Below are 27,980 nucleotides of genomic sequence, written 5' to 3'. Positions count from 1 at the left end.
TCACAATTGCACAGCTGCTGGTTTGTTTTGAGGCCTTACTACTCCCCTGATCGTGGGGCTTTCTTCTCATAAGTTGAACATTTCATCTAAATTGATCAGGTAAATGTCATTGCTCAGGTGAGCATGTTTATTTTAACAATCACCTAATGCTGATCCTGCAGTGAGCTCTGGTTGGTTGAAGGTCCCCAACTGCCTCAACGGGTTAAGGTGTTTATTAGGCCTCATTAGGTAAAAACATGTGAGGGAAAAGAAAAACTTCAAAGGAACAGGCCAAGTTGGGACAGCCTGCATTTTACGTTAGCCACAATGAGGTTATTGCTGGATTAAGTTACAAAAATTAGACAGTGCAACTGTGAGCAGCACAGAATGTGAGTGTGAGTCTGAGTTTGAAAGTTACAGAGAATCTGTTAGGAACAATGAATGTGTTAGCTGAGAGAGTGTTGATGCAAATGAGCCATACAAGGTGTGTTCCTATTTGTGTCAAAACAAAAACAGAAACAGAAATACCTGGAAAAACTCAGCAGGTCTGGCAGCATTGGCGGAGGAGAGCACAGTTGACATTTCGAGTCCTCATGACCCTTCAACAGATCATGAGGACTCAAAACGTCAATTGTGCTCTCCTCCGCCAATGCTGTCAGACCTGCTGAGTTTTTCCAGGTGTTTCTGTTTTTGTTTTGGATTTCCAGCATCAGCAGTTTTTTGCTTTTATCTTCCTATTTGTGTCAATGGGCAGATGTTAATGTTCAGTGTGGGTGCATGCTTATGAGTGTGTTAGTCTGAATGTGTGTGCTTTAATGTGTTAGTAGGGGGTCATGGAGTGTGTTAGTGGATGTACATTCGTTTGTGAGACTGTATTAGCAAGTGTACGTCTGTGAGGAGTAAGTGTGTTACTAAGTGTGGTTCAGTAAGTATATGTTAGTGAGTGGGATCAATTGCTAATGAGAGTTTTCTGGAGAAATTCACTATGTAAGGGGTAGCAAAGAAGAGGTGCATTATGTTGATATTTTGAGGACAATAAGTCCTCAAAATATCAAGTAAAGTTTATAATTGCTGTTTAAAATACCATTCATTTACCTAGTTAACGTTAAATAAAGTCATTTGTTGGTTTATAACCTGACCTGCAGTCCTTTAGAGTAAATGTTTATCAACTCACTGAAGGGAGAAGAATCACAAGATGGCGTTTGATATATTGCTGTAAACTGGAGTACAGGAACAAAGGTTATTTATTTTAACACCTGGGCCTCACTACATTGACCGAAGGACATTTTAGTTTATGTAAATTCAGCTAACAGAATGGTAATTTATATTGAACATTAATATAACCCCCCTCCCCCACACACAAAAAACATAGAGTGGTGGTATTATAGTGGAACTGATTATCATTCTGACTAAAAGACTGTTTTAAATGTATAATTCAAAGGAAATTGAACTGTGGTTAAAAAGCAATGACAGCAAGATTTGTTAATGTTTGGAATTAGGTACACCAGAGGCCTAACGATCTCATTATCATAATGTTGTGAGCTGCAGGCACCAATTGAGCACCCTGACGCTGCCTGCTTTAGTGGTCCCATTGGAATTCCACTAACTCAGACATAGAACCATAGAATGGTTATGGCATTGTCGTGTCCGTGCTGACACTCTCACATGAGCAACTCAGCCAATCCCACTTCCCAGCTCTTTCCCTGTGGTCCAGCAATTTTTTTTTCTTCAGGAACTTATTCAATTCCCTATCAATGCCACAATTGTATCTGCTTCCATGACAGCCTCAGGCATTGCATTTTACATCCTAACCACTCACTACCTAAAAGGGTTCATCCTCATGTTACTGTTGATCCTTTTACCAGTCACCTCAAATCAGAGTCCTCTGGTTCACAACCCTCCTGTCAAAGGGAACGATTTTTTGCTATCTACTCTGTTTAGATTCTTCATGATTTTGAACACCTTTACCAAATCTCCTCTCAACATTATCTTCTCAGTGTTCTTTCTTGAATGAGAACAATTCCAGCTTCTCCAATCTATCCACATAACTGAAGTCCTTCATCCCTGGAGCACTCCAGCAAATCTTTTCTGCATCTCCTCCAAAGCCTTCTCATCCTTCCTAAAATGTGGTGCCTAAAATTGGGCACAGTATTCCACTGGCCGAGACATGTCGACAGGGTCGTGGGTGGGGGTGGGGGACAAGCGTTGATGACTCTAGCACCTCCTGGATGCACATTAGAGTAAGTTTTTGAGGCAAAGGGCCATCAAAAAGTTAGCTGAAAGGAAAAAAAATAGAAAAAAATCCAGTCAGAAATTTAAAAACAGATTGTAAGAGCTATATAAAAAGGAGGGTAGCTGAAGTAAACGTTGGACCCTCAGAGACAGGAGAAATTATCATGGGAAATGAGAAAATGGCAGAGATATTGAACAAATATTTTGTGTCTGTTTTCACAGTAGAAGACACAAGTTACATATCAGAAATAGAGGGTAACCTAGGGGCTAATAAGAGTGAGGAAATTAAGGTAATAAATATCAGCAGAGAAAAAGTACTGGAGAAACTTAAGGGACTAAAACTGACATATATCCAGGACCTGATGGTCTACATCCTAGGTTTTTAAAAGATATCGCTGCAGAAATGGTGGGTGCACTGGTTATGAATTTCCAAAATTTTAGATTCTAGTATGGTCCCAACGAATTAAAAGTTATCAAATGTAAGACCGTTATTCAAGAAAGCAAGAATAGAGAAAAAAGGGAACTACAGGCCAGTTAGCCTGATATCAGTCGTCAAAAAATTGATGGAATCTATTATTAAGGAAGTCTCGACCCTAAGCCCCTTTTTCCTACAAACCATCTCGTTAAACGTTTTTCTCCCTCACCTTACTTAATTCTCTTTCCTGCTCACCTGAAATCCCTTTCCTCCTATCTCATGTTAAACCTCCTTCCCTCTGTCTTAAACCTTTCTCCACACTGCCTTAAATCATCCTTCCCACTCACCTTAAAGCTCTTTTGCCCCCTCATCTTTAACCTTTCTTCCCCCTCATCTTTAACCTCTCTCCCCCCACCTCAACTTGAGCCTCTCTTCCCCCCTCGCCTTGAACCTTTCTCCCCCCACTTCACCTGGAACTGCTCTCTCCCACCTCACTTTGAACCTCTTTACCCGCTGTTGCCTTGAACATTCCTCCTTTCCCTTGCCTTCTCCTCCCTCGCTTTGAACCTCTTCACCCAGGCCTTGAACCTCTCTTTTTCCACCTTTGCCGTGAACCTCTCTCCCCCTTGGCCATGAGCCTCTCCCCCCCCTCAACTTGAACCTGTGTCCCCCTCCTCACCTTGTGCCTCTGACCCCGACCCCTCGCCTTGTGCCTTTGTTCCCACCCTCCTTGTCTTATGCCTCTTTCCCTGCCCCCCTCTCCTAAGCCTCTTTCCCCTGCCTCCTCTACCTTGTCTCAGACATGGTGTAGACAGATTACAATTTCTCTGCGGCCAAAACTGAGACCATGTAGCTGCTTTTCTGCTATGTCCTCTATTCCCTTTGGTTCCACTCTCTTGGCCCTAATCTCCGCCTCTTGCCCTCTCATTCATGTCACTAATGCCTGCTTACTTGTTACACCCCTCCCATTTTCAACTCCCTTGACTAGCCAGCTCCCTTTCCTGTCCTCGTGCAAACTGATATTGTCAATGGTTCCCAATCCCAAGACACTGCGCCTTCTCTTCTAAACGGCTTTCATTAACCCTTCATCAAAAAAGACTCGCTCCTCCATTGTCACCAACTACTGACATCCACAGCCTCTCTTTTCTCTCTGAGGCCTTTGAACATGTCATGCCCTCCCAGCTTGGAACCTACCCCTCCCATAACTCCTTCTCAGTCCCTGGAAGGCCAACCTTTGCTTTCATCATCCTAAAATGGCCCTATTCAGTCATGTGACTATGTTGCTCTGGCCGCCCACTGCTTCCCTTCTTCACCACACACCCACTTCTTCATCCTGCAACATTGAAAGGTGTGCCTGTTCTCAGTCTCTGATCACTGAACTTGCATTATTGTTGTAAAGTTTGTGCATTTTGTGTATATACAAACTATACCCAGTAGCAGTTGGGAGGTGGGGGTTTTAAAGGTGCAACATTGAGAGCAGCCTCACTGTGAAGCCTTTGAGAAATACAGTGAACATCCAGGAGAGCTTCCTGATCCTGAGCTCCCTACAGGCCTAATAACCACAGAAGTGTCCCTTTGATTGTCAGAAAGATATAATAATTCTCATAATATGATTGGAATTTATTGTAAAATAGACCAATAGTGGGATGTGCCTATGTGCCTATAGGTGTCTGTGTGTGTGTAAGACTTAAGAGAATTAGAGGCACCTAGTCTGGGTGCTTTGATGTAAGAAGAGAAGTTAGGTTTGAAATGTTAATTAGATAAACATGGGGAAGTTTAGAAACACAGGTGTTAAGGGAACATTTGCATTTTTAAATAAACCAGACTAGATTGATTTCAAAAGAGGGAGTGAAATGCGTCACCTAGCCAGGTGAAGTTTAGAAACAGTGTGTTTATTTTTCCCAAAGATTACTGGTAAAACTTAGTGCTATGAGAGGTTTTTATTATCAGAGAGATAAAGTCCAAAGACATAGTGAAACAATGGGTATTTGCATTCAAAGAGGAAGATATGTATAAAGGAGAGAAGATTGTTTGTAAGGGAAGACATTTTTAAGATCTTACAAGTGTGAAAAAGCCTTCAGCAGCTATGCCTCAAGCTGCTGTCTTCAAAGGACTGAAGTTAAGAAAACTCACTTTGAATTCGACTTGTTCATGGTATCATGATTCTTTGCCTGGGTCTTAAAATCTGTGTGTCTTACTGTTGTCTTAATGAAAGTGTAACTGGGAGTTAGATTCATTAGGGGAATTTAAAAGTTATAGTAGTAATTTGTAGATCTATGTATGTATTTAAAATAATTTCTCTTATTAATAAATGTTCATCTAGTTTTGTAAAACCTATAAAACTTGGTGGTCTTATTAGGACTGAATTCAGGGCATGCAAATTTATGCAAACTGAAAAAAAAGTTGTGGCAGTTATTTCAAGTTTCCCTCTGGGATTTGAACAACTCAGCATTTACCATCGGCCGTGTCATAGCAAAAATTGGGAGCTCCTTGCAGAATATATTTGAAATTCCTTGATTGGGTTGGAGTTGGTGAATCTTAAGGTTACGAGTATGAGAAGCACTTTGAATTCAGGAGTCGGTGTGAAGGTTTTTTGTTGTGGCAAGACTCTAGTATGGCTTTGGCAGTTGCTCAGACTTGTTTGGGAGTTGAAGTTATAACTTTGGCTGGTCTACAAAAAGTAAAGAAAACAAAGTTAATGGCAGATAAGTTACACTTAGGATTACCTGCAGGGGTGAGGAAATCAGACATAATTGAAGGTATAACACGGCATTTGAAACTGGAAGGAATACCTGAGAGACTGAGTTCTCCAAGGGGTGGTTCATTGTAATGGGCTCAAATTAAGTTGCAAATGAAAAAATGGAACTAGAAGCAACAGAAAAATAAAAATAAATAACATTTCAAAGGGAACAGGCAGAAGGGTAGGAGAGAGAAAGAAAACAAGAAAGGGAATCAGAAATGGTGAAGTTAGAAAAGGAGGAAAGAGTAAAAGAGAGGGAGAGAGAATTCTAGCTTAAAATGCAGGCAGTTAAAAAAAGAGTAGGTGAAGAAGGACTTATTTCCAGATCAGAACCCAGTAGGGAGATGTTTAAATTTGTACAAGCTCTTCCAAAGTTTGGGGAAAGAGACGTCGAAGCATTCTTTATTTCATTTGAGAAGATAGCTAAACAGATGAAATGGACAGAGGAAAACTGGACATTGTTGTTACAATCCAGGTTGGTGAGTAGAGCACATGAGGTTTATGCACCACTGTCAGAAGAGGTATCAGTAAACTATGATGTGGTAAAAAAGGCAATTTTGAGTGCATATGAGTTGGTTCCTAGGGCATACAGACAGAAATTTGGAATATGAGAAAACAACCTGGGCAAACTTATATTGACTTTGAGAGAGTAAAACAATGTAATTTTGACTGGTAGATACGGGCATTAAAGATAGAGACGACATATGCAGCTCTTAGAGAAGTAATTCTCTTAGAAGGATTCAAAGGTTCAATTCCGTTGATAGTGAGAACTCATGTGGAAGAACAGAGAGTTGAGTCTGTAAGGGAAGCAGCAGAGATAGCTGAGGATTGTGAGTTAGTTCATAGAGCTAAACCTTTTTTTCATCACCCATTTAAATTAGAAAAGGATAGAAAGTGGGAAGGCGAAAGGATGTTGGATAGTCAGAGAAGAGGAGCAGGTGGAAATTCACATGAGGTTTTCTTCTCAGAGTAAAAAGGAGGGTGCTGAGGGTAGAGGTAACATTCGAAACTTGAAGTGCTTTATTGTAATAAAGTTGGACACATGAAGTCAGTGTGCTGGAAATTACTGTTAGAAGTATAGGGGTGCAGAAAGGGCTGAAAGTAAGAGTACTGTGGGTTCTGAGGTTCAGGCACAGGAAAAACTAGTGGTTTGTGTACAGGCAAAGCAAGAAGATTCAGTGATAGGTAAAGAACTGGGAATGTATTTACAATTTACCCAAGGTAATTCTGAGGAGCAGGTTGCAGAGATGTTTAAAGATTTTGTATGTGAAGGGAAAGTCTTTCCATGTGTACAGGGAGGAGTAGGTAAAGATGTTAAATTTTTAAGAGACACAGGGGCTCGCCAACCCTTAATGTTGTGGGATAGTGACATTTGTTGTTTAGAGGCAGTATTGCAGGAACAGGTGATAATAAGTGGGGTTCATTGAGATGCTAAACCTATTCTATTGTGGAAGGTAAATTTAAAGAGTAAGTGGAAAACAGACGAAGTGACTGTTGGAGTAGTGGAAAAATTGCCCATTGAAGGGGTTCAATTTATTCTGGGTAATGATATAGCTGGATCACAAATGTGGGTGATGCTGATGGTAGTTGAGCAGCCTGTAAAAGTGTCTTCAACAGAAGTGTTGCAGAGAGAGCATCCTGGATTGTTTCCAGATTGTGTGATAACAAGATCACAGGCTCATAGATTGAAACAAGAAAAACAGGCAGGATAGGCGGTTCAAAGACAAGAAGAAGGTGTTGAAATCCAATTGACAGACACTGTGTTTGATAACATTATTCAGAAAGAAAGACTAGAGGACAATTCAGCTGAAGTGTTTAACTCAAGGAGGTTAGGGGAGTTACAGAAAAAGAATTTGCAAATACAACATTTATATGAAACTGCTTACTCGGAAACAGAGACAAAATGTTTTCCAGAATGTTATACCTTAAGGGTAATATTTTAATGAGAAAATGGAGGCCCTATCATGTTTCAGCAAAGGAAAGCTGGAGGGAGGTACATCAGATTGTCATCCCATTTGGGTATAGAAATGATATTCTGAGGATAGCTCATGAAATTCCAGTGGGGGACATTTAGGAATTAGAAAGTCACAGATGAAGATACAACAACATTTTTTTGTCCTGGATTGCATAGGGATGTAGTCAAATTCTGTAGAACATGTCACACATGTCAGGTGATAGGGAAACCACAAGCAGTGATTAAGCTGGCATCTTTAATTCCAATTCCAGCTTTTGAAGAACCTTTTGCTAGGGTCATGATTGATTGTGTAGGATGCCTCCCTAAGACAAACAGTGGAAATCAGTACTTACTGACAATAATGGATGTGTCTACCAGATTTCCTGAAGCAATACCTTTGAGAAACATTACAACAAAGAAAATTGTGGAAGAGTTAACTAACTTTTTTACAAGAATTTGGTTTACCTAAGGAAATACAATCAGATCAGGGTTCAAATTTTATCTCACAACTGTTTAAAGAAGTAATGAACAGTTTGGGGATAAAACAATTTTAGTCAACAGCTTATCATCCTGAGTCACAAGGGGCTTTCGAAAGATGGCATCAAACTCTAAAAGGTATGATGAGAGCATACAGTCAAGATTATCCACAGGATTGGGATGGAGGAATTCCATGCTTTTTATTTGCTATCATGGACGCTCCTAATGCATCAACTGGTTTTAGCCCTTTCGAACTAGTCTATGGCCATGAGGTAAGGGGACCACTGAAATTGATTTATGAGAAATTGGTGGGTCAAAATTCAGCAACCACTCTCCTGGATTACATATCAAACTTCCGAAAGAGATTAGACAGAGCATGTGAGTTGACTAGGGAACATTTGAAGATAGCACAGCAAGTGATGAAAGTGAAGGCAGACAGCAAAGCTGCAGCTCAGAATTTTATTGCTGGAGAGAAAGTGTTAGTTCAGTTACCAGTACTGGGTGACTCATTAAAGGCAAGGCTTAGTGGGCCTTACAGGATTGAAAAGAAACTGAGTGAAGTAAATTATTTAATAAATACTCCAGATAGAAGAAAGAAGCAGAGGGTGTGTCATGTGAATATGTTTAAAAAGTACTTTGACAGGGAAGAGGACCAAAAGGAGGTATTAGTGGTGGTAGATAATGAGAAAGAAGTAGAAATGCAGTATTGTGAAATTGATTTTCCTCTAGTCAAATTGCATAATGAGGGAATGCTTGAAAATTTAAATATAATATTGAGTTACCTTCCAGACAAGTATCAAAGTGATTTGGAAAAGCTATTGCAGTCGCACAAAGCTATTTGTGGAAATAAGTTAGGAAGAACAGATTTAGCTATACATGATGCGTCTGTAGATTAGATTAAATCCGGCAAAATTAAGACAAGTACAGAAAGGAATTGACTTCATGCTTCAAAAGGATATCATTGAGTCTAGTTGCAGTAACTGGAGTTTGCCTATTGTACTGGTACCGAAACCGGTTGGAAGACAAAGACTATGTGTGGACTATCGAAAGGTGAATGCAGTGACAAAAGCAGACTCATATCCTATACCAAGGTTGAAAGATTGCATTGAGAAAGTGGGACAATCAAAATTTATCACAAAGATTGACTTGCTAAAAGGATATTGGGAAGTACCATTATCGGAGAGAGCAAAGGAGGTATTGGTGTTTGTGACATCAAATGGACTATATCAGTTTAACGTCATGCCATTTGGTATGAAAAATGCACCTGCAACATTTCAAAGACTGACGAACAAAGTAATTGCAGGTCTGAGCAATTGTGTTGTTTATACTGACGACTTGATAGTTTTCAGTCCTACATGGGAGAAGCCTTTACAACATCTGGAAGAATTATTTGCTTGATTATAAGAAGCTAATTTAGTAATGAACTTAGCTAAAAGTGAATTTGTAAAAGCGCAAGTTACGTATCTGAGCCATACCATTGGACATGCTAAGGTGGCTCCAAGAGATGTGAAAGTCAAGGCTATCATGCCTACAACAAAACGAGAAGTTTTGAGATTTCTGGGCATGAGTGGGTTTTATCGGAAATTTGTACCAAATTTTAGCAGTGTGGATGTTCCACTGACTGACTGAACTATTAAATAAGAATAAGAAGTTTCAATGGACACAGGAATGACAGAAGGCATTTGATAACTTGAAAACTGTATCAACTACGACACCAGTTTTGACAGTACCCAATTACAGCAAGCAATTTAAGTTGGCTATTGGCGCAAGTGACATAGGCATTGGGGCCGTACTGCTCCAGGAAGATGACACTGGAATCGAAAAACTCACAGGGCCTTTTTCACAGAAGTTGAACAGAGAAGATATTCAACAATCGAAAAGGAGACTTTGGGTTTGGTGTCAGCAATGCAGCATTTTGAAATTACGTCGCAAACAATTCGTCAGAAACAATCGTTTATACAGACCACAACCCTTAAAAGTTTCCGGACAAATTTCGAGACAGAAGTGCAAGGCTATTTAGCTGGAATTTATTATTGCAACCTTTTAATCTACAGATTATACTTGTTGCTGGATGTGAAAATCTGATTGCAGATGTTTTATCAAGAGTTTGAAGCTCAAAGGGAAAATTGGGCATTTAGAAAACTGGACTCTTAACTGGAATGATTTCTGTTGATGCAAAGGAATTGTACATATATTGTTATGTTAATGCATGCATCGGGTAATGTAATAGTGTAAGTATATAGATAAGTATAGGAGATAGTATAAGATGGGTTAATAAGAATGAAGCCGTCTTTTTACATCATGACGGTTCATTTTTCAATACGGAGGGGGAGATATAATAATTCTCATAATATTATTGGAATTGTAAAATATAGTGATAGTGGGATGTGCCTATGTGTCTATAGGTGTCTGTGTGTGTGTAAGCCTTAATTGAATTAGGGGCAGCTAGTCTGGGTGCTTTGATGTAAGAAGAGAAGTTAGGTTTGAAATGTTAATTAGGTAAAGATGGGGAAGTTTAGAAACATAGGTGTCAAGGGAACATTTGCATTTTTAAATAAACCAGATTAGATTGTTTTCAAAAGAGGGAGTGAAATGTGTCACCTAGCCAGGTGAAGTTTAGAAACAGTGGGCTGAATCTTACCTATGTTGGGCAGGCTGGGCGGGAGCAGGCGAGGACGGGCGCGGAGCCAATCGCCACCCGCGATCGGCTGCGCGCCGCCAGTTTACATGGGCAGGCCAATTAAGGCCCGCCCACTGTAACGCGCGTGGCTGGTAGCACTCAGCGTTATCTGTGTGGGTGGAGGGAGAGTCAGGGCCTGCGGTCTTTCACGCATGCGGGCAAAAGAGCGCAGCAATCTCCCAGAGGCACAGAGCTGCCTCAGGGAGATTAAGTTTTCCATGAAATTTTTGAATAAATAAACTAAAAACATTATTTAAACATGCCCTCTCATGTGACAGTGTCACAGCTGGGACATGTTTGTGCATTTTGCAAAGTTTATTTAATTAAAAGTGCATTGAAAAAGAATTTGCAGCATGGAAACCTTATAGTCCAGCAGGTCAAAGACAGAGTTTATGTTCCACACAAGCCTCCTCCTACCTTATTCAGGAAACCTCATCCCACCTGTGGATGAGGTTTCCTGAAAAATGCGAAGGCCGCTTGTGCTCTTTGCCTGCCTGCCAACCTTAAGCTGTTAACAACATCAATTACTTTTTTAATGGCCTTAATAGGCCTTTGCCAGATTGGTGGGCGCGCAGCTGCCCTGGCATACGCCCGCTGAAAGTAACATTGAAATGATGCGCGATGAAGTCGGGATGCACGCCCAATGTCATCGCTCGTCATTTTACGAATCAGCGTGTTGGGCCCGCCCCTGCACGCTGACGTCAATATGCTGCCCAGTGTGTTTATTTTCCCCAAAGATAACTGGTAAAACTTAGTGCTATGAGAGGTTTTTATTATCATGGAGATAAAGTCCAAAGACATAGTGAAACATTGGGTATTGGCATTCAAAGAGAAAGATATGTATAAAGGAGAGAAGACTGTTTGTAACGGAAGACATTTTTAAGATCTTACAAGTGTGAAAAGGCCTTCAGCAGCTATCCCTCAAGCTGTTGTCTCCATGGACTGAAGTGAAGAGAAATCACTTTGAATTCGTCTTGTTCAGGGTATCATGTTTCTTTGCCTGGGTCTTTTAAAATCTGCGTATCTTACTATTGCCTTAATGAAAGTGTAACGGGAAGTTAGATTGATTAGGGGAATTTAGAAGTTATCATAGTAGTAATTTGTAGATCTATGTATATATTGAAAATAATTTCTCCTATTAATAAATGTTAATCTAGTTTTGTAAAACCTATAAAACTTGGTGGTCTTATTACTACTGAATTCAGGGCATGCATCACAAAATTTACACAAAGTGCAAAACAAGTTGTGGCAGTTATTTCAAGTTCCCCTTTGGGAATTGAACAACTCAGCATTTATCAACAGCTGTGTCATAACATGATGCTGAAATCATTTCTCATGTTGCTGTTGTGATAATAGTAAACTATCAATCCTAGTGATCATGATGGTTTTGGACTCCTTGGAAGTCCACTTGCTAATCCTCGAGTTTTGTCCAAATACCTTGCAGTGTAAAGGTGTTTCATGAATGCATTTTGTTTTCATTGACAAGACTACAACAATTTTTGTTGCTAATCACTGTTGTGTGAGAAACACAAGAAGAACATAAGGAACAATAAAGTAACTTGGTTTGTCTTTCCTTGAGTGAGGAGATTAAAGGATAATCTAATTGAGGTTTCTTTTTTAAGATGATTAATGGATTTGATAAGGTAGATAGAGAGAAACTATTTCCACAGGTGGGGGAGTCCAGAACAAGGAGGCATAACCTTAAAATTAGAACTAAACCCAGGGGCAGACCATGGTAGGAAGAAGGGCCAGGTATGATGAGGTGCTGGTCAGCGTGGGGCCCGGCATTGGCAGCACAAGGGGTTGTGCAGTGAAGGAGCAAGGGACTGAAGCTGGACAGTTTTCGGATGTATATATTGTCCAATAAACTGTGTCACTGAGGTGGGGTATGCAGATTACAATTGTTCAGTAGTGAAGGACCTACATTCAGCTACAGAACTGACTTGTCACATTAGCTGCGACACGGATTACTTTATCCCAAGATAGAATATAAAGCTATTGATTGAATAAGATCTCACAATTTTCTGTGTTTCTTTGCAGTGACTGTTGCTGGGACCAGCACAGAAAGAAATAACTGGGACACAATGGAGAATTCTGCACTTCAATTCCTCAGAAATAGACAACATTGGGCTCTTTAGGGGTGGATGTTGCTTCATTGCCAACCCTGTGAGGAGTGGAGCTTATTGGAAATATTTTAGCTAGGTTGCAAGATGCTAAATTGTTTTGCAAGGCACTAAAGCATCTTCACCACAAAGTCTAGCTAAAGTTTGCAATTGACCTGTCTTGAAGAGCTGCCTCGCATTGGATTTCTTGCCATGGAGTTAGATTTCAACGTAGAAGAGCTGGTTGATTTGAGTTTCTTAACAGATGAGGAGCTGGATGCGATTGTACAAGTACTTTACCGGGACATGGAGCTCCGTTTATTGGAAGACCGGCGCATCAAGTGAGCAGAAGGAAATTTTACATTGAATCTAAATTTAATCACCAAGATTCTGATGGCCAGAACTTCCGAGGAGTGGCAATCACAGTCGGATTGCCACTCAGCTCATTTTTACTTACCTTAGTTTGGAGCTGCACATTTCTCGCCTGACCTTCTGACTCGGGCAAAAAGTGCACTGTAGCAGATTCCCAAGGTCTTCAGCTGAGTGCACCAGTGTAAGGGGAAGTGAAACCACACCCCATTTTTACAGTAACTAGCTGCCGTAAACCAGGTAAGCTTAAAGGTCCCGGCCATTTTGAGAAGGTAAGTGGGTGAGGGGTTAGGGCAGTCGAGGGAGGGGGTAGCTCCCAACTAAGGTAAGGGGGTTGCAGGGTGTAGGATGGGGCGGGGATGGGGCAGAGGGTAGCTCCCAACTGAGGCAAGGGAGTTGGGGGGCGTGGGGGTAGTCGGGGTGTGGGAGGTCCAGTGGGGGTTCGGGGAGTCAGTATTATAGTTACTCAGGAGTTAGAATTGGTTTTAATCGTTCTAATGTTTCCTGGGTAACTATTCTGCTAAGAAAGTTGGAACCAACTGAAGTCTCCGATTTAAATCGGAACATTGGATGGTTTTCACTTGAGGTTAATTGCCCATCGGAATTTTGAACATCCCGGGCAATTCCCATGCAGTCCTTGCATAGGGACTTCTAAGGGGACACCCAGCATATCTCCTGGAGTACTTTGGATGTCTCAAGAAACCAATAACAATAAGATATGCAGATACTTTCTGCAGATACAACCCAAGATCAATTGATAAGCAGGACACACTCATGATTTGTGATCCATTGGCAGGTGTTCTCTGTAACTCACTGGCAAACATTCATTATGGCCTGTGACTCATTACCAAGTGTTATCTGTGCCCCATTAGTAAGCAAAGCAAATGCGCCATTAAACAAGTGTTAACCATAATCAGTCACCAGATGGGAACTAACTAAATTTACTAAACCTAGAGCAAAGTATGACAGATGCTGAAAATCTGAACTAAAAACAGAAAATGCTCGAAAAACTCAGCAGGTCAGACAGCATCTGTGGAGAGAAAGACAGCACTAACGTTTCAGGTCTGTGACCTATCAATACCTAAAATGTTAACGCTTGTTTTTCTCTCCACAGATGTTGCCTGAGCTGCTGCGTTTTTCCAGCATTTTTGTTTTTATTACCAATCACTAAACACTATGTTACCAGTTACCAAATGGTAACCATTGTCAATAAATAACCATAATTATTGCCAAAGAATTACAAAGTAGTAACCATAACCCTTTACCAAATAATAACTTTGCCCTATTATCAAGCATTAATTATCACTCATTTCAAAAGAGCAACCATGAACCGTTATCAGATAGTAGCTATGGCCCATAACTGCTATCATTTTATCAAAAGGTCTTCAGTACACAGGCGTCAGATTCCAATTCGAAATTCTTTTTATAACTCATACGCTGCCCTAAAACACATAGTCCAATTTAGCCACCTTTGACCACCATCCCTTAATACCCTAACCAAACAAAAACAAAACTATCAATCTCCAATTTAAAAGCTCCAATTGAACCCTAGCTTTATCAGCCTTTGGAGGGAGCAAGTTCCAGGTTTCAGATTTCCTTTGTGTGAAATAGTACTTCCTGATTTCATTCCTGAAAGACCTGGCTTAATTTTAAGATTATAATCCCTTGTTCTGGATTCCCCCACTAAAATATTACCCTATTGAATCCTTCTTTCATTTTGAACCCCAGCTATTGGATCACCCCTCAATCCTCTGTTCTCAGGGGAATACACGCTATGTTTACAAGGTTAATACATCCTTCCTGAGATTAGGTGCCCAAAACTGAACTCCATCTGCCCCATTTTTACCCACTCATTTAATTTGTCTATGTCCTTTTGTAACTTCCTGCCTCTATACACTAAGCTTGTTATTTCTCCTTAGTGCCATAAGACTTACGCCTGAAATTTCCAAGGAGCTACTCCAGCACCACCACCATTGTCTCAATGGGATTGTGACAGAAAACTTGTTATGTGCCACTGGGATACAGCCATACTTCCAGCTTTGAGGAAATTCCAAATCACCCCACACAGTGCAGCACCCAATTAATCTAATAAAGAGACCTTCGTTGGATTCTAAAATTCCAGTAGTGAAAGGAGTAGTTTATCATGTAGAGTAAATTGATAAAATGCGCAGCCCAAATGTTTAATTCCTCCAAATTCTAAAGTTTGTTTAGAACTTCAAGGTGATGATCGTGAGTCTCAATTCATGAGAGATTATTGGTAGGTTACGTCCATTACTGCTCCTACTGACACTTCAGCCCCATGTACTGCCCCTAAGTTTTTCCTCTTGCGGTTTCTGCAGGAAATTGCAACAATCGGTTCTCGATCCCGAGCAGTTAAAAATCGCAACAGGAGATTGGTTCACGGAAGTCCGAGAAAAACGCCACACAGACAAAAAATTTGGATCAGACATTGTCCGTGCTTCTATACGCAAGAAGAAAAGAACAAAAGGTAAATGTGAAATTTGTCACAGGTTATTTCTACAGGAACAGAGAAAATTAAGTGATCTGTTAGAGGATTTTAAAATTATGAAGAATTTTGACAGGGCGAATAGGGAAGATTATTTTGAAAGATCTTCAATTTCTCTATGTACTTTTCTAACTTTCGACTCCCATAGGAGTGAGGAGAGAGGTTAGAGGAAATGGGTTTACGCAGAAGCTAGTCAGTGGTTGGAATGCTTTGTCACAGGGAGTGACTGAGGGAAGAGACTATTGCAGTTTTCAGGGAAAAATTGGATAAATATTTGAAGCGGATACAAAGAAAACACAGGCAATAAGATTATTTTGGGCTGTTCCATCAAAGTGTCAGCTCAGACACACTGGCCTTCTTCTATGCTGTAAACTTCAATGGTTCTATCCTTTAGATTCATTTTGATTGTTGCAGTACTTCATGCAGTATTCATCCTTGATTTTCCTGCACTTGCAGAGCCTTTCCCCATTCCTTTTGACACATCAGGTCGCTAATTGCTACATGGAATTACTTAGACATTCCGCTCATACTCTTAGGATAGACAGGGAAAACATTGTGACCCAGATTTCTACCACAGCAGAGAGGCTGTCTGTCATGGTGAAATTAGCTGAATTGGCTGAAAATCCCAAGTTCTGACCCCAAACGTGGCATTTCCAATTTTTGTGGGGCAGGAATGGAGTTGAGTTTGGGTTCACGTATGCATGTTTTATGGAGACAGGTGGCCATTTAAATCATCAGCTGCCTCCGCTGAAGTGAGATTATGGTAGACCATGAGTATGTAACCTGACATGCTCAGATTAGACCAGGTAAGAGCTGGTCTGAATTTAGTGGATGCATTTGGATAGCCAGGGTACTTCTTTGGAGAGGTAAGGTACCTTGCTGGATATGGCTCCAGGACACCTTTGGGAGAGGTAAGGCACCTTTTTGGGAGATGTAAGACACCCTTTTGGGAGAGGTAAGGCACCCTTTTGGGACAGGTAAGACATTCTTTGTCAGAGGTAAGCTATCCTTTGGGATTGTTAAAAGTAGGCATGATTGTGCGTAAAAAGTGCATAAACTCATTGGAGCGGTCAAAGAATTGTCAAAGAACTGTCAAAGCCATCAAAGAACTGTTAAAACTCATTGGAACTGTCAATGCTGTCAAATAACTGTCAAGCTATCAAAAAGCAGTCAACACTGTCAAAGAACTGTCAACACTGTCAAAGAACTGTTAATGCTGTTAAAAAACTGTCAAGCTTTCAAAGAATTGTCAAAACTCATTGGAACTGTCAAAGCTGTGAAAGGATTTAACTCTGTTGTTCTTTAAATTAAAAAAAAAAGGCGTGGAGTTCAAAAACAGAACATTAGTGCTTGATATTTAACTATGTCTGTTGACAAAAGCCTGAGCATTATCATTTAAGGATTTGTGCTTCAATGGCTGATTTTACAAACTAACATTACCACAGTGGGGTGCCTTTTAAATGAGCAGTTTAATTGACAGCTCCACATGCTTATAGAATAAAAATGTTTGTTTTCATAAGAGATTAGTTGAAGGAATTTCAATGGATGGAATTTTCTGCACCCGCCTGCCGTCGGGATCTTCCAGTACTGCCGCAAGTCAATGGACGTCTGGCTGGGGTGCCGCCTCACCCGCAGTGGGTCCTGCCCGCGACGGGGCCAGAAAATCCCAGCCAATGTATTGAATTTTTTTATCAATGGCAGTGTTTTTTTAATGGTGATATTATCAAATGACACATAACTTTATTTTACGTCAGCATGGCTCCTGAGGTTTGCCCATACTGGATACTAGATGAGTTGGCATAGAAGGGATAAGGGAAAAGGATGGTGGGTGGGGGCATGCATTGGTATGAGTTGGCTCTTTGTTGACATGGAGCTATAAAGAGCCATGGGGGTGGGGAGGGAGGCATAGGGTGGAATAGGTGTATGAGGGGCCATGGGGTGGGTAGAGAGGCATGGGGGGTATGAGGGGCCATGGGGGGGGTGGGTGGGAGGCATGAGGTGGCAAGGATTGGCATGGGTGGGGAATGGAAAGTGTGTGGGGGTAAGACCATATGACATAGGAGCAGAAATTAGGCCATTCGGCCCATCGAGTCTGCTCCGCCATTCAATCATGGCTGATAAGTTTCTCAACCCCATTCTCCCGCCTTCTCCCCGTAACCTTTGATCCCCTTACCAATCAAGAACCTATCTATCTCGGTCTTAAATACACTCAATGACCTGGCCTCTACAGCCTTCTGTGGCAATGAATTCCATAGATTCACCAAGGGTGAGGGTTGAAGGGATATTTTACGTTTTAATCCTTTTTTTATTTGGAGGACAGTGCCCAGTGCCCCAAGACAGGCCTTCTGCCCAGCCCACCTCCACACCTGGCAGCCTTCTCACTTCTTCCCGAGTCATCTACCCCGACTTCTATTTTAGACCGCCCCCGGAGTGAAAATCTGACATCCAGACAGCCAATTCTGAAAGATGAATTCAAAGAGCCAGGAATTCTCTCGTCTCTGAGCACCCAACTTGGGAATGACAAGGGCCTGCGTGTTTTAAATGCTGGAGAATGCAGTAAGAATCAAACCCCTGGCACCATAGGAAATTTGACTGCACACAGGAAAAAAAGACAATAGACATAGGAGATTTGGTAGTTAGGGCATAGAAGGCTTGTGTTTCCGCAAATATGATTCCCAGATGCTATATTGCCTCCCTAGTGCCAAAGTAAAATATATCACCAAACAGATACAGGTCATTCTACAAGGGGAAAGGGGATTGTTAGAAACTATAACATAGGTAGAAAAAAGTGTTGAAGTCCCTTTGACAGAGTTTCAAGAGCTAGGAAAAAGATTTTAAAAAGACATCAAGGATAGTAATCTCAGGATTACTCTCACTGCCATATGCTAGTGAGCATTGAAACAGGAAGATTATACAGGTAAATCATTCTTTGATGCGATAAACATGTGGCTGGAGAAGTGGTACACGAGAGAGGATTTCAAATTCTTGGGGCATCTAGACAAGTTCTGGGAGAAGGTCCACATCTACAAAATGGATAGGCTGCACCTAAACAGACCTAGAGATAGCAGCCTGAAGTTTTCGTTTGTTGGGCGTGCACGATCGGTGGGCCCGGAAGCGGACGGGAAATGGGCCTCTGGCCACGATTGGCCCCCAATTAATGGCCAACCAGCATGAAACGTGCGCTGAAATGCTCAGCGCTGCCAGGGTGGGGGTGGGAAGAGGGTGAGCGTTTCCAGTGAGCTTCCTGAAGGCAGACAGCTGCCCCAGGGAGCTGCAGACCTTCACAGAACAAAAATGCTGCAAAATATGTCCATGCAGCACAGCCAAGCACCTGAAAGCATATCTCATAAAAACACAGTCCCCAGATATCTCTTTATTTTATTTCCCCATGGAGGTTTCATCCCGCCCTGAATTGAGGTTTGAACAAAAATGTGAATGCCACCTGTGAGAATGGCCCATCCACCAACCATAAATATAAAAAAAAAATTCTTTCGAGTTATTAACAGTCACAGATTGCAACTCTTCCGAGTACAATCACAGTTCTTGGTTTCCGGGAGTGGGACATGAGCCCACAACCTTCTGATTCAAAGGCGAGGGTGCTATGGACTGAGCCACAGCTGACACCTCAACCATAAATATAGACGGACCATGTGAAATTGCTGTTAATTGCATCGTTAATGGGCTTAATTGCCCACTTAATTGTTGGCAGGCGTGCTTCCAACTGTCGTGCATACCCGCCAAGTGAAATATCGCGCAAATGTGCGATGATGTCAGGAGCTCGCCCAATGTCATCTCACCCTATTTCATATCCATTCAGGTCAGACACGTGCCCACCCGTGGGACATAAAATTCTGGCCAATTTTTTTGTTGAGAGATTAACTAGTGCTGCTGAGGAATGTTTAAACTAATTTGGTAGGATGAGGGGAACCAGAAAATAACAAAAAGGAGCAGAAAAGAGTTCAGAGAGATATTAACAATAGTAAAACTAGAAATATCCTAAAAATTCTAGGGACAAGACTGAGGGAAATAAAAAAAATTGATGAAGGAAGTATTACATTACATGAATATTAATGTCAACAGCGTAACTAATGAGGTTGGTGAACCACAGGCACAAATCCCACAGATGGGATTATGGTGTGGTTGTATTAACAAAGACATGACTCTCAAACAAGGCCAGGAATGGGTTCTTAACATTGCTGGTTACCAAGTATTCATGAGTATCAGAGAAGAAAAAGAAAGAGAAGAGAGTTTTCTGCATTTATTAAGGATGATGTTACAGTTCTAAATAGAAAGGATATGCTAGGTGGTTCCAAGGCTGAATCTATTTGGCTTGAAGTAAGATACAGAGGGGGTGATGTTACATTATTGGGAGTTATTTTTTATAGAGCTCTAAACATTGAGATTGAGGGAGATCACTACATTTGTTGGCAAATTTCAGCAGTGCCTAACAATTTTTTTTTCCACTCATGGGTTGTGGGTATTGCTGGCAGCGCCAGCATTTAATACCCATTCCTACTTGCCCTTGAGAAGGTGCTGGTGAACCACCTTCTGGAATACAACTGAGTTGCTTGTTAGCCCATTTCAGAGGACAGTTAAGAGGCAACCACATCGCTGTGGGTCTGGAGTCAGATATAGGCCAGACTAAGTAAGGTTGGCAGATTTCTTTGTCTAAAGAACATTAGAGTAGTAATTAGTAGATTCTAATTACCCAAATATATACTGGGAAACATGGTTTGGGCAAGAGAGGAATTTCTGATAAGCGTACAGGAGAATTTTCTCAATCAATTTGGTTCTAGTTCAACAAAGGAAGGGAGCAATGTTTCATCTTGTTCTGGAAAATGAATAGTAGTGCAAGTAAAGTGTGTTACAATAGGAGGTCATTCAGCTAACAGTGGCCACAACATAATTTGGTTTTGACTAATTATGGAAATAAACCAGAAAACATCAAAGGTAACAATGCTCAGTAATTTAAGAAGGGACGTAACTTAGATAGATTTGAAAAAATGATTTCAGGGTAAAGCAGTAACAGAGTAATGGAAGGCATTCAGGGAAGGGATAGTACAGGTACAAACTTTGAAGGGAAAAAGCAGAACACCTGAAGCTAATGTGCCTAAAGTGACAAATGTTAAAATAAAACAGGACAAGGAGACTTATAAGAAATGTCAGGAGCAAGATTCAGTTAATGACCAGGAAGAATAAGGCAAGTACAGGAGAGAACTGGAAAAGTTAATAAAGAGGTTACAAGAAATGATTCGGAGGCAACATTACAGTGAAAGCTAAAACATTTTATTAATATATAAAGTGGAAGTGGTTAATGAGGGGAAAGGTAGAGGCAGAGGACATGGATAAAAGATTAAATAAATATATTGTTTTTGTCTTCACAAAGAAAACAGATGATGTGATGGTTACACTAAAAGAGGAAAGAAAAGTTATAGTTTTTTTTAAGGCAAATCATGATTGAATTCTTTAATATGGTGACAGAGATTAAGGTAGTGCTGTGGCTGGTGTGTATGTGGACTTCCAGAGGGCATAAGGAGGCTTATTAAGAAGATCAAAGCCCATTAAGGGGAATGTGATGGCATGGATACAAATTGGTTCTGTGACAAGTATTGGGTGGATGCTCTTCAGGTTGTGAGGTGGTTTTCAGTGATGTTCCACAAGGGCCAGTTTTGGGTCCATTACTCTTTTCAATTTTTATAAACAACCTTCACTCCAGTATGTTTAGTAGTATTATAAAGTTTGCAGATGATACAGAATTTGACAAAGGAATAGATAGTGATGGGGATAGTTATAACTTTCAGGATGACATGAACAAGATGGTGAAATAGGCAGAAGATGGAGTTCAATGTGGAAAAGTGTGAAGTGATACACCTTGGGAGAAGTAATTTGGAAAGATGGTATACTGTAAATGGCAATATATTGAAAAGTATAGATAAGCAGAGACCTTGGCATCCACATATACAAATCCTTAAAGGTGACAGGCCAAGCTGATAAGTTGGTTAAAACACCATATGGGTTACTTGTGTTTACGATTAGAGAAGTAGAATTTAAAAGCAAAGAGCTCATGCTAGAACTTTATAATTCACATTAGGCCTCAGCTGGGGTATTGTGGACATTTCTAGGTCACCACACTTTGGGAAAGATGTAAAGACCTTAGAAAGGGCACAGAGGAGGTTTACCAGGATATTACCAAGCCTGAAAGACTAGTAAGTTATAAGAAAAGACTAGAGAAGCTGGGGCTGTTCTCCTTAGATCAAAGGGGATGAAGAATAGATTTGATAGAGAAATTTAAAATCATGAATAGTTTTAATAGACTTAGCAAGGAAAAAATGTTTCCAGTAGCATAAGACTAGGTAAACAGAGGGCATAGATTTAAGATCATTGGCAAAAGAACCAGAGATAACGTGGGGAAACTTTTTTGTTGAGACAGAGAGTGTTGTGATATGGAATGCACTGCCCAATATAGAATCACAGAATTGTTACAGTACAGAAGGAGGCCATTCGGCCCATCATGTCTGCACCGGCTCTCTGAGCATTTTAACTTAGTGCCAAACTCCTGCTTTTTCCCCGTAACCCTGCACGTTGTTTCTATTTAAATAATCATCCAATGCGGTCTTGAATGCCTTAATCGAACCTGCCTCTCCCACACTTCCAGGCAGTGTATTCTAAACCCTAATTACTCTCTGTGTGAATAAGTTTTTTCTCACCTCGCATTTGCTTCTTTTGCAAAAACACTTTAAAACTGTCCCCTCTGGCTCTATGGTGGTGAAAGCAGATTCAATAGTAAGTTTCAAAAGAAAATTGGAAATGTACATGAAGTGCAAAAAAATCTGAGGAAATGGGGAAAGACCAAGGGTATGGGACTAATTGGTTAGCTCTACCAGAGTCAGTACAGGCAGAATAGACTGAATGACCTCCTACTGTGCTGTATTATTCTGATTTTCTGCGCACTGCTTCAGCTCATCTGTTGCTGGGACCCTCATCTATGCCTTGGTTACGTCTAGACTTGACTATTCTAATGCTCTCCTGGTTGGCCTCCCATATTTCACCCTCTATAAACTTATCCAAAACTCCTCTGTCCATATCCTAATTCACACCAAGCCCCATCAACCCATCACCCCTCTGTTTGCTAACCTACATTATCTCCCAAGTTCAGCAACACCTCAAATTTATAATTCCCTTTCTTGTCTTCAGATCCCTTCATGACATTATTGCTCCCAAACTTTGTAACCTGCTCCAGCCCTGCAACCTCCTGAGATCTCTATGCTCCTCCAGTTCTGGCTTCTTGTACATCCCTGAATTTAATTGCTCTAAAGTTCCTACCTGAAACCTCCCCATTTATCTTGCTTCCTTAAGACCCTCCCTTATACCACAAGTCTTAATATCTCCTTATGTAGTTCAGCGTCAAATTTTGGTTGATAAAACATTGACCTGAAAGATTAACTCTGTTTCTCTCTCCAAAGAAGCTGTCTGTCCTACTGTGTATTTCCAGCATTTTCTGTTTTTATTTGTTTGATAGCTCTTCTTTGAAGTGCCTTGAGGTATTTTACCAAGTTAAAGTGGTATAAAGCTTCAAGTATTTTTTTGTTGACAAATAAACATCCTTTCATGAACTTTTTGTGTTGGGGGGTGCATAAAGGTCTTTTATGTACTGCCTCAGCTTGTCTGCTGCTAAAATCCTCATTCATACCTTTGTTACCTCTAGATTTGACTATTCCAATGCTTTCCTGGCTGACTTCCCATCTCTCACCTCCCCAAACCTGAGATCATCAAAAGCTCTGGTGCTTTTATCCTAACTTGCACTGAATTCCCTTCACCCACCATCCTTTTATTTGCTGATCTACCTTGGCTCCCAGTCTGGCAAAGACCTTTCTTTCAAACTTCTCATCGTGGTTTTCAAATTCCTCCATGGGCTCGTCTCTCCCTATCTCTGTAAACTCCCCCAGCCCTACAGCCTTCTGAGGTCTCTGTGCTGCTCCGATTCTGGCCTCTTGCACAACCCCGATTTTTATTGCTCCATTTTTTGTGAGCAAGCCTTCAGCTGCGTAGGCCCTAAGCTCTGGAATTTCCTCCCTAAAACTCTCAGCCTTTCTGCCTCTCTCCCCTCCTTTAAGATGCATTTTAAAACCTTAACGCTTTGAAACAAGCTTTTGGTCACCTTACCTAACATCCCCTATGTGGCTTGGTGTCAATATTTGTTTGATAATGCTGCCTTGGGACATTTACTATATTAAAGATGTCATATCAAAGCAAGTTGTTGTTGTTGATGAACAAACACCCTTTCATGTATTGTGTAAATATGCTGTTTCTTGTTTGAGTTTATTTGTGCAGACCATAGTTATTTGACAAAAAGAACAATGTGGCTGATATTTGTAATGTGCATGAGATGACCGTTTTATGAGTTTCTGCAGTGTGTATGCTTTGCATCATGTGTTCTACTCGAAGCTGATGGCAGATACCGCAACAAAATGTTTAAAATGAACCTTTTTGGGCTGCTGTCGAGATTCTTCCACGCACAAGTACTAAAACGGCTACGTGTGACTTTCATGGAACCTGATCAAAACCTAACCTCACTATGAAGCTCCTTATACCATAACTCAAAAGCTGCTGTTAATTGAGGCAGGTCTGAAGGAGTCAGCATGTGGACTGAATTTTGAGTTTGTTAAAGTAATATTTTTGTGTTGTTTACAGGTGAAAGACAGAAAAAAGTGACAATTAGTGACAAGAAAATCATTATTAATGATCAGGGGGATCAAGAGGTAGAGCAGCAAGAGAATGTGGACTGTGCTATAACCAATGGAGTTAGTCCTGAACAGAGGGATACAGGAATGGTTGAAGCAGACTGTGAGCAGTCAGAAGTTCATAACAGGTACAGAAAGAGTCCAAAGTATGTGTGTCTAGACCCCTGTATCCAAGTGTAGCAATATTAGTTCATCTTTGTTTTCCCGGCCAAGTAGAAAACCTTCTGAACTTTTCCCTCTGACATGAAAGTATTTTGAAGTTCAGTTTATTTGATTTTGTTAACGACTGTTGTCGAATGTCAGAATTGCAATGGCTCAGTCTGAACCAGGGACATTGAAGAAAAAAAATAAGATACATCTTTGGACGGTAAACCTAGGTTCCTACAGTTATCCTGATTGTTCAGACATGATGTCCTGATTGGGTGTGACTTTGTCAACTTATACTATATTTTAACTGAAAAATTAAAATGTTAAACATTGGGAATACAGATACTATGCAAAACTGGGAATCTATTATAAAAGTAACATAAGCAGAAAAAAAAAGATGGCAGGAATTCCAGTTAGTAGCTGGGAAATGAATAAGAATTTAGGATAAATATGAGTTTACAACATGCCTCATTACGTACTGAGTGTGATGCTGATGAGAAGGCGCAGTGCAGATCTGATGCTGGGTGAAGGTGAGTGTGGGGGTGATGCTGGGGTGAAGATGAGTGTGGGGGTGATGCTGGGGTGAAGGTGAGCGTGGAGGTGATGCTGGGGCGAAGGTGAGTGCGGGGGCGAGGCTGGGGTGAAGGTGAGTGCGGGGATGATACTGGGCAGAAAGTAAGTCCTGGGGTGAATGTGAGTGCTGGGGTGAAGGTGAGTGTCGGGGTGATATTGGGGTGAAGGTGAGTGCGGGGATGATACTGGGGTGAAGGTGAGTGCGGGGGTGATGCTGGGGTGAAGGTGAGTGTGGGGGTGATGCTGGGGTGAAGGTGAGTGTGGGGGTGATGCTGGGTTGAAGGTGAGCGTGGGTGTGATATTGGGGTAAAGGTGAGTGCGGGGGTATGCTGAGGTGAAGGTGAGTGCGGGAGTGATGTTGGGGTGAAGGTGAGTGCGGGGGTGATGCTGGGGTGAAGGTGAGTGCGGGAGTGATGCTGGGGTGAAGGTGAGTGTGGGGGTGATGCGGGGGTGAAGGTGAGTGTGGGGTGATGCGGGGGTGAAAGTGAGTGTGGGGGGTGATGTCGGGGTGAAGGTAAGTGCGGGGGGTGATGCGGGGGTGAAGGTGAGTGCGAGGGTGAAGGTGAGTGTGGGGGTGAAGGTGAGTGCGGGGGTGATGCTGGGATGAAGGTGAGTGTCAGGGTGATGAGGGGGTGAAGGTGAGTGCGGGGGTGATGCGGGGGTGAAAGTGAGTGTTGGGGGTGATGCGGGGGTGAAGGTGAGTGCGGGGTGATGAGGGGGTGAAGGTGAGTGCAGGGGTGATGCTGGGATGAAGGTGAGTGTCAGGGTGATGAGGGGGTGAAGGTGAGTGCGGGAGTTGATGCTGGGGTGAAGGTGAGTGTCAGGGTGATGAGGGGGTGAAGGTGAGTGCGGGGGTGATGCTGGGGTGAAGGTGAGTGCGGGGGTGATGCTGGGGTGAAGGTGAGTGCAGAGATGATGCTGGGATGAAGTTGAGTGCGGGGGGTGATGCTGGGGTGAAGGTGAGTGCGGGTGTGATGCTGGGGTAAAGGTGAGTGTGGGGGTGATGCTGGGGTGAAGGTGAGTGCGGGGGTGATGCTGGGGTGAAGGTGAGTGGGGGGGTGATGCTGGGGTGAAGGTGAGTGGGGGGGTGATGCTGGGGTAAAGGTGAGTGCGGGTGTGATGCTGGGGTAAAGGTGAGCGTGGGGGTGATGCTGGGGTGAAGGTGAGTGTGGGGGTGATGCTGTGGTAAAGGTGAGTGCAGAGATGATGCTGGGATGAAGTTGAGTGCGGGGGGTGATGCTGGGTGAAGGTGAGTGTGGGGGTGATGCTGGGGTGAAGGTGAGTGTGGGGGTGATGAGGGGGTGAAGGTGAGTGTGGGGGTGATGCTGGGGTGAAGGTGAGTGCGGGGATGATGCTGGGGTGAAGGTGAGTGTGGGGGTGATGCTGGGGTGAAGGTGAGTGCGGGGGTGATGCTGGGGTGAAGGTGAGTGCGGGTGTGATGCTGGGGTAAAGGTGAGTGTGGGGGTGATGCTGGGGTGAAGGTGAGTGCAGAGGTGATGCTGGGGTGAAGGTGAGTGCGGGGGTGATACTGTGGTAAAGATGAGCGTGAGGGTGATGCTGGGGTGAAGGTGAGTGTGGGGGTGATGCTGGGGTGAAGGTGAGTGCGGATGTAATGCTGGGGTAAAGGTGAGTGTGGGGGTGATGCTGGGGTGAAGGTGAGTGTGGGGGTGATGCTGGGGTAAAGGTGAGTGCGGGTGTGATGCTGGGGTAAAGGTGAGTGCGGGGGTGATGCTGGGGTAAAGGTGAGTGCGGGGGTGATGCTGGGGTGAAGGTGAGTGCGGGGGTGATGCTGGGGTAAAGGTGAGTGTGGGGGTGATGTTGGGGTGAAGGTGAGTGGGGGGGTGATGCTGGGGTAAAGGTGAGTGCGGGTGTAATGCTGGGGTAAAGGTGAGTGTGGGGGTGATGCTGGGGTGAAGGTGAGTGCGGGTGTGATGCTGGGGTAAAGGTGAGTGTGGGGGTGATGTTGGGATGACAGTGAGTGCGGGTGTGATGCTGGGGTAAAGGTGAGTGTGGGGGTGATGTTGGGATGACAGTGAGTGTGGGGGTGATGCTGGGGTGAAGGTGAGTGTGGGGGTGATGCTGGGGTAAAGGTGAGTGTGGGGGTGATGCTGGGGTAAAGGTGAGTGTGGGGGTGATGTTGGGATGACAGTGAGTGTGGGGGTGATGCTGGGGTGAAGGTGAGTGTGGGGTGATGCTGGGGTAAAGGTGAGTGTGGGGGTGATGCTGGGGTAAAGGTGAGTGTGGGGGTGATGTTGGGATGACAGTGAGTGTGGGGGTGATGCTGGGGTGAAGGTGAGTGCAGAGGTGATGCTGGGGTGAAGTAATATCTACATTAGTGGTTCTTGTATCTACATTTTGCAGGCTGGTTGACAATGAAAGCGATGTGACTTCAAAAGAGGAAACCTTAACCTTACCTGCCAACACTGAGGTCAGTCATATAACAATTTCAGATATATTTTTGTGTCCCAAATGGTCAAAGGTTTCAGCATGGCGTTATTTTATTTGTGAATATATTGCAATTAGATAATAATCATGAGTTGACATTGTAAAATAAACTGGGGCCAGCAGTGAATATGTGAGACCGACAAAGATTCCCCTCCCCCATCACAAGCTCATTAATTCTGCAGAAATCACACAAACTGGGGCTGTATTGCCTGGAATTTATATGATTAAGGGATAATTTGATTGGAGATTTAAGATGTTAAAGTGAACTGACAGGTTAGATGGGGAGAAACTATTTCTGCTGGTTGCAGAATTTAGGTCGAGGGAGTACCAAAGAAGGAGGTGCTGCCAAAGTCATAGTGAAAGACGAAGTAGTTGCAACACTGGCTGGGCCAACAACTGATAAAGAGGACGTGTTAGAAAAGCTGGCTGTTTTGAATTGATATGTCACCAAAGCAGATGGGATGTATCCAAGGTTGCTGAGGGAACTAAGAGTTTTTACGGAGAAACTGGCCATAATCTCCCAATCCTCCTTAGACTGGAGAATTGCAGTTGTTAACACCTTTGTTTCAAAAGAGTGTAAAGATAAATCCAGTAAGTGCAGACAGTATAACTCAGTGGTG

General features: G+C 42.4%; 1 protein-coding gene across 1 annotated transcript; it reads left to right on the top strand.

Moving 5' to 3' along the window:
• Positions 1 to 10: 10 nt before the first annotated feature.
• LOC144695189 (uncharacterized) lies at positions 11 to 27,800 on the top strand. Its single transcript, XM_078566074.1, has 6 exons — positions 11 to 117; positions 12,518 to 12,920; positions 15,288 to 15,436; positions 24,146 to 24,323; positions 27,277 to 27,343; positions 27,669 to 27,800. Exons 2-6 carry the CDS (start codon positions 12,793 to 12,795, stop codon positions 27,798 to 27,800), a joined length of 654 nt encoding a protein of 217 aa, XP_078422200.1. The 5' UTR covers positions 11 to 117; positions 12,518 to 12,792.
• The last annotated feature ends 180 nt before the right edge of the window (positions 27,801 to 27,980 follow it).

This window comes from Cetorhinus maximus, chromosome 21 (assembly GCF_964194155.1).
Source record: "Cetorhinus maximus chromosome 21, sCetMax3.hap1.1, whole genome shotgun sequence".
Lineage (NCBI taxonomy): Eukaryota > Metazoa > Chordata > Chondrichthyes > Lamniformes > Cetorhinidae > Cetorhinus > Cetorhinus maximus.
Note: the sequence above shows the minus strand (reverse complement) of the source record. Positions and strands in the feature narration are given on the sequence as shown.

Excerpts from the sequence above, each read along its gene's own strand:
- LOC144695189 (XM_078566074.1), top strand. The coding sequence starts at position 12,793 with ATGGAGTTAGATTTCAACGTAGAAGAGCTGGTTGATTTGAGTTTCTTA. Across the intron at positions 12,921-15,287 it reads TTGGAAGACCGGCGCATCAA|GAAATTGCAACAATCGGTTC; the intron begins GTGAGCAGAAGG and ends CGGTTTCTGCAG. Across the intron at positions 27,344-27,668 it reads CCTTACCTGCCAACACTGAG|AATTTAGGTCGAGGGAGTAC; the intron begins GTCAGTCATATA and ends TGCTGGTTGCAG.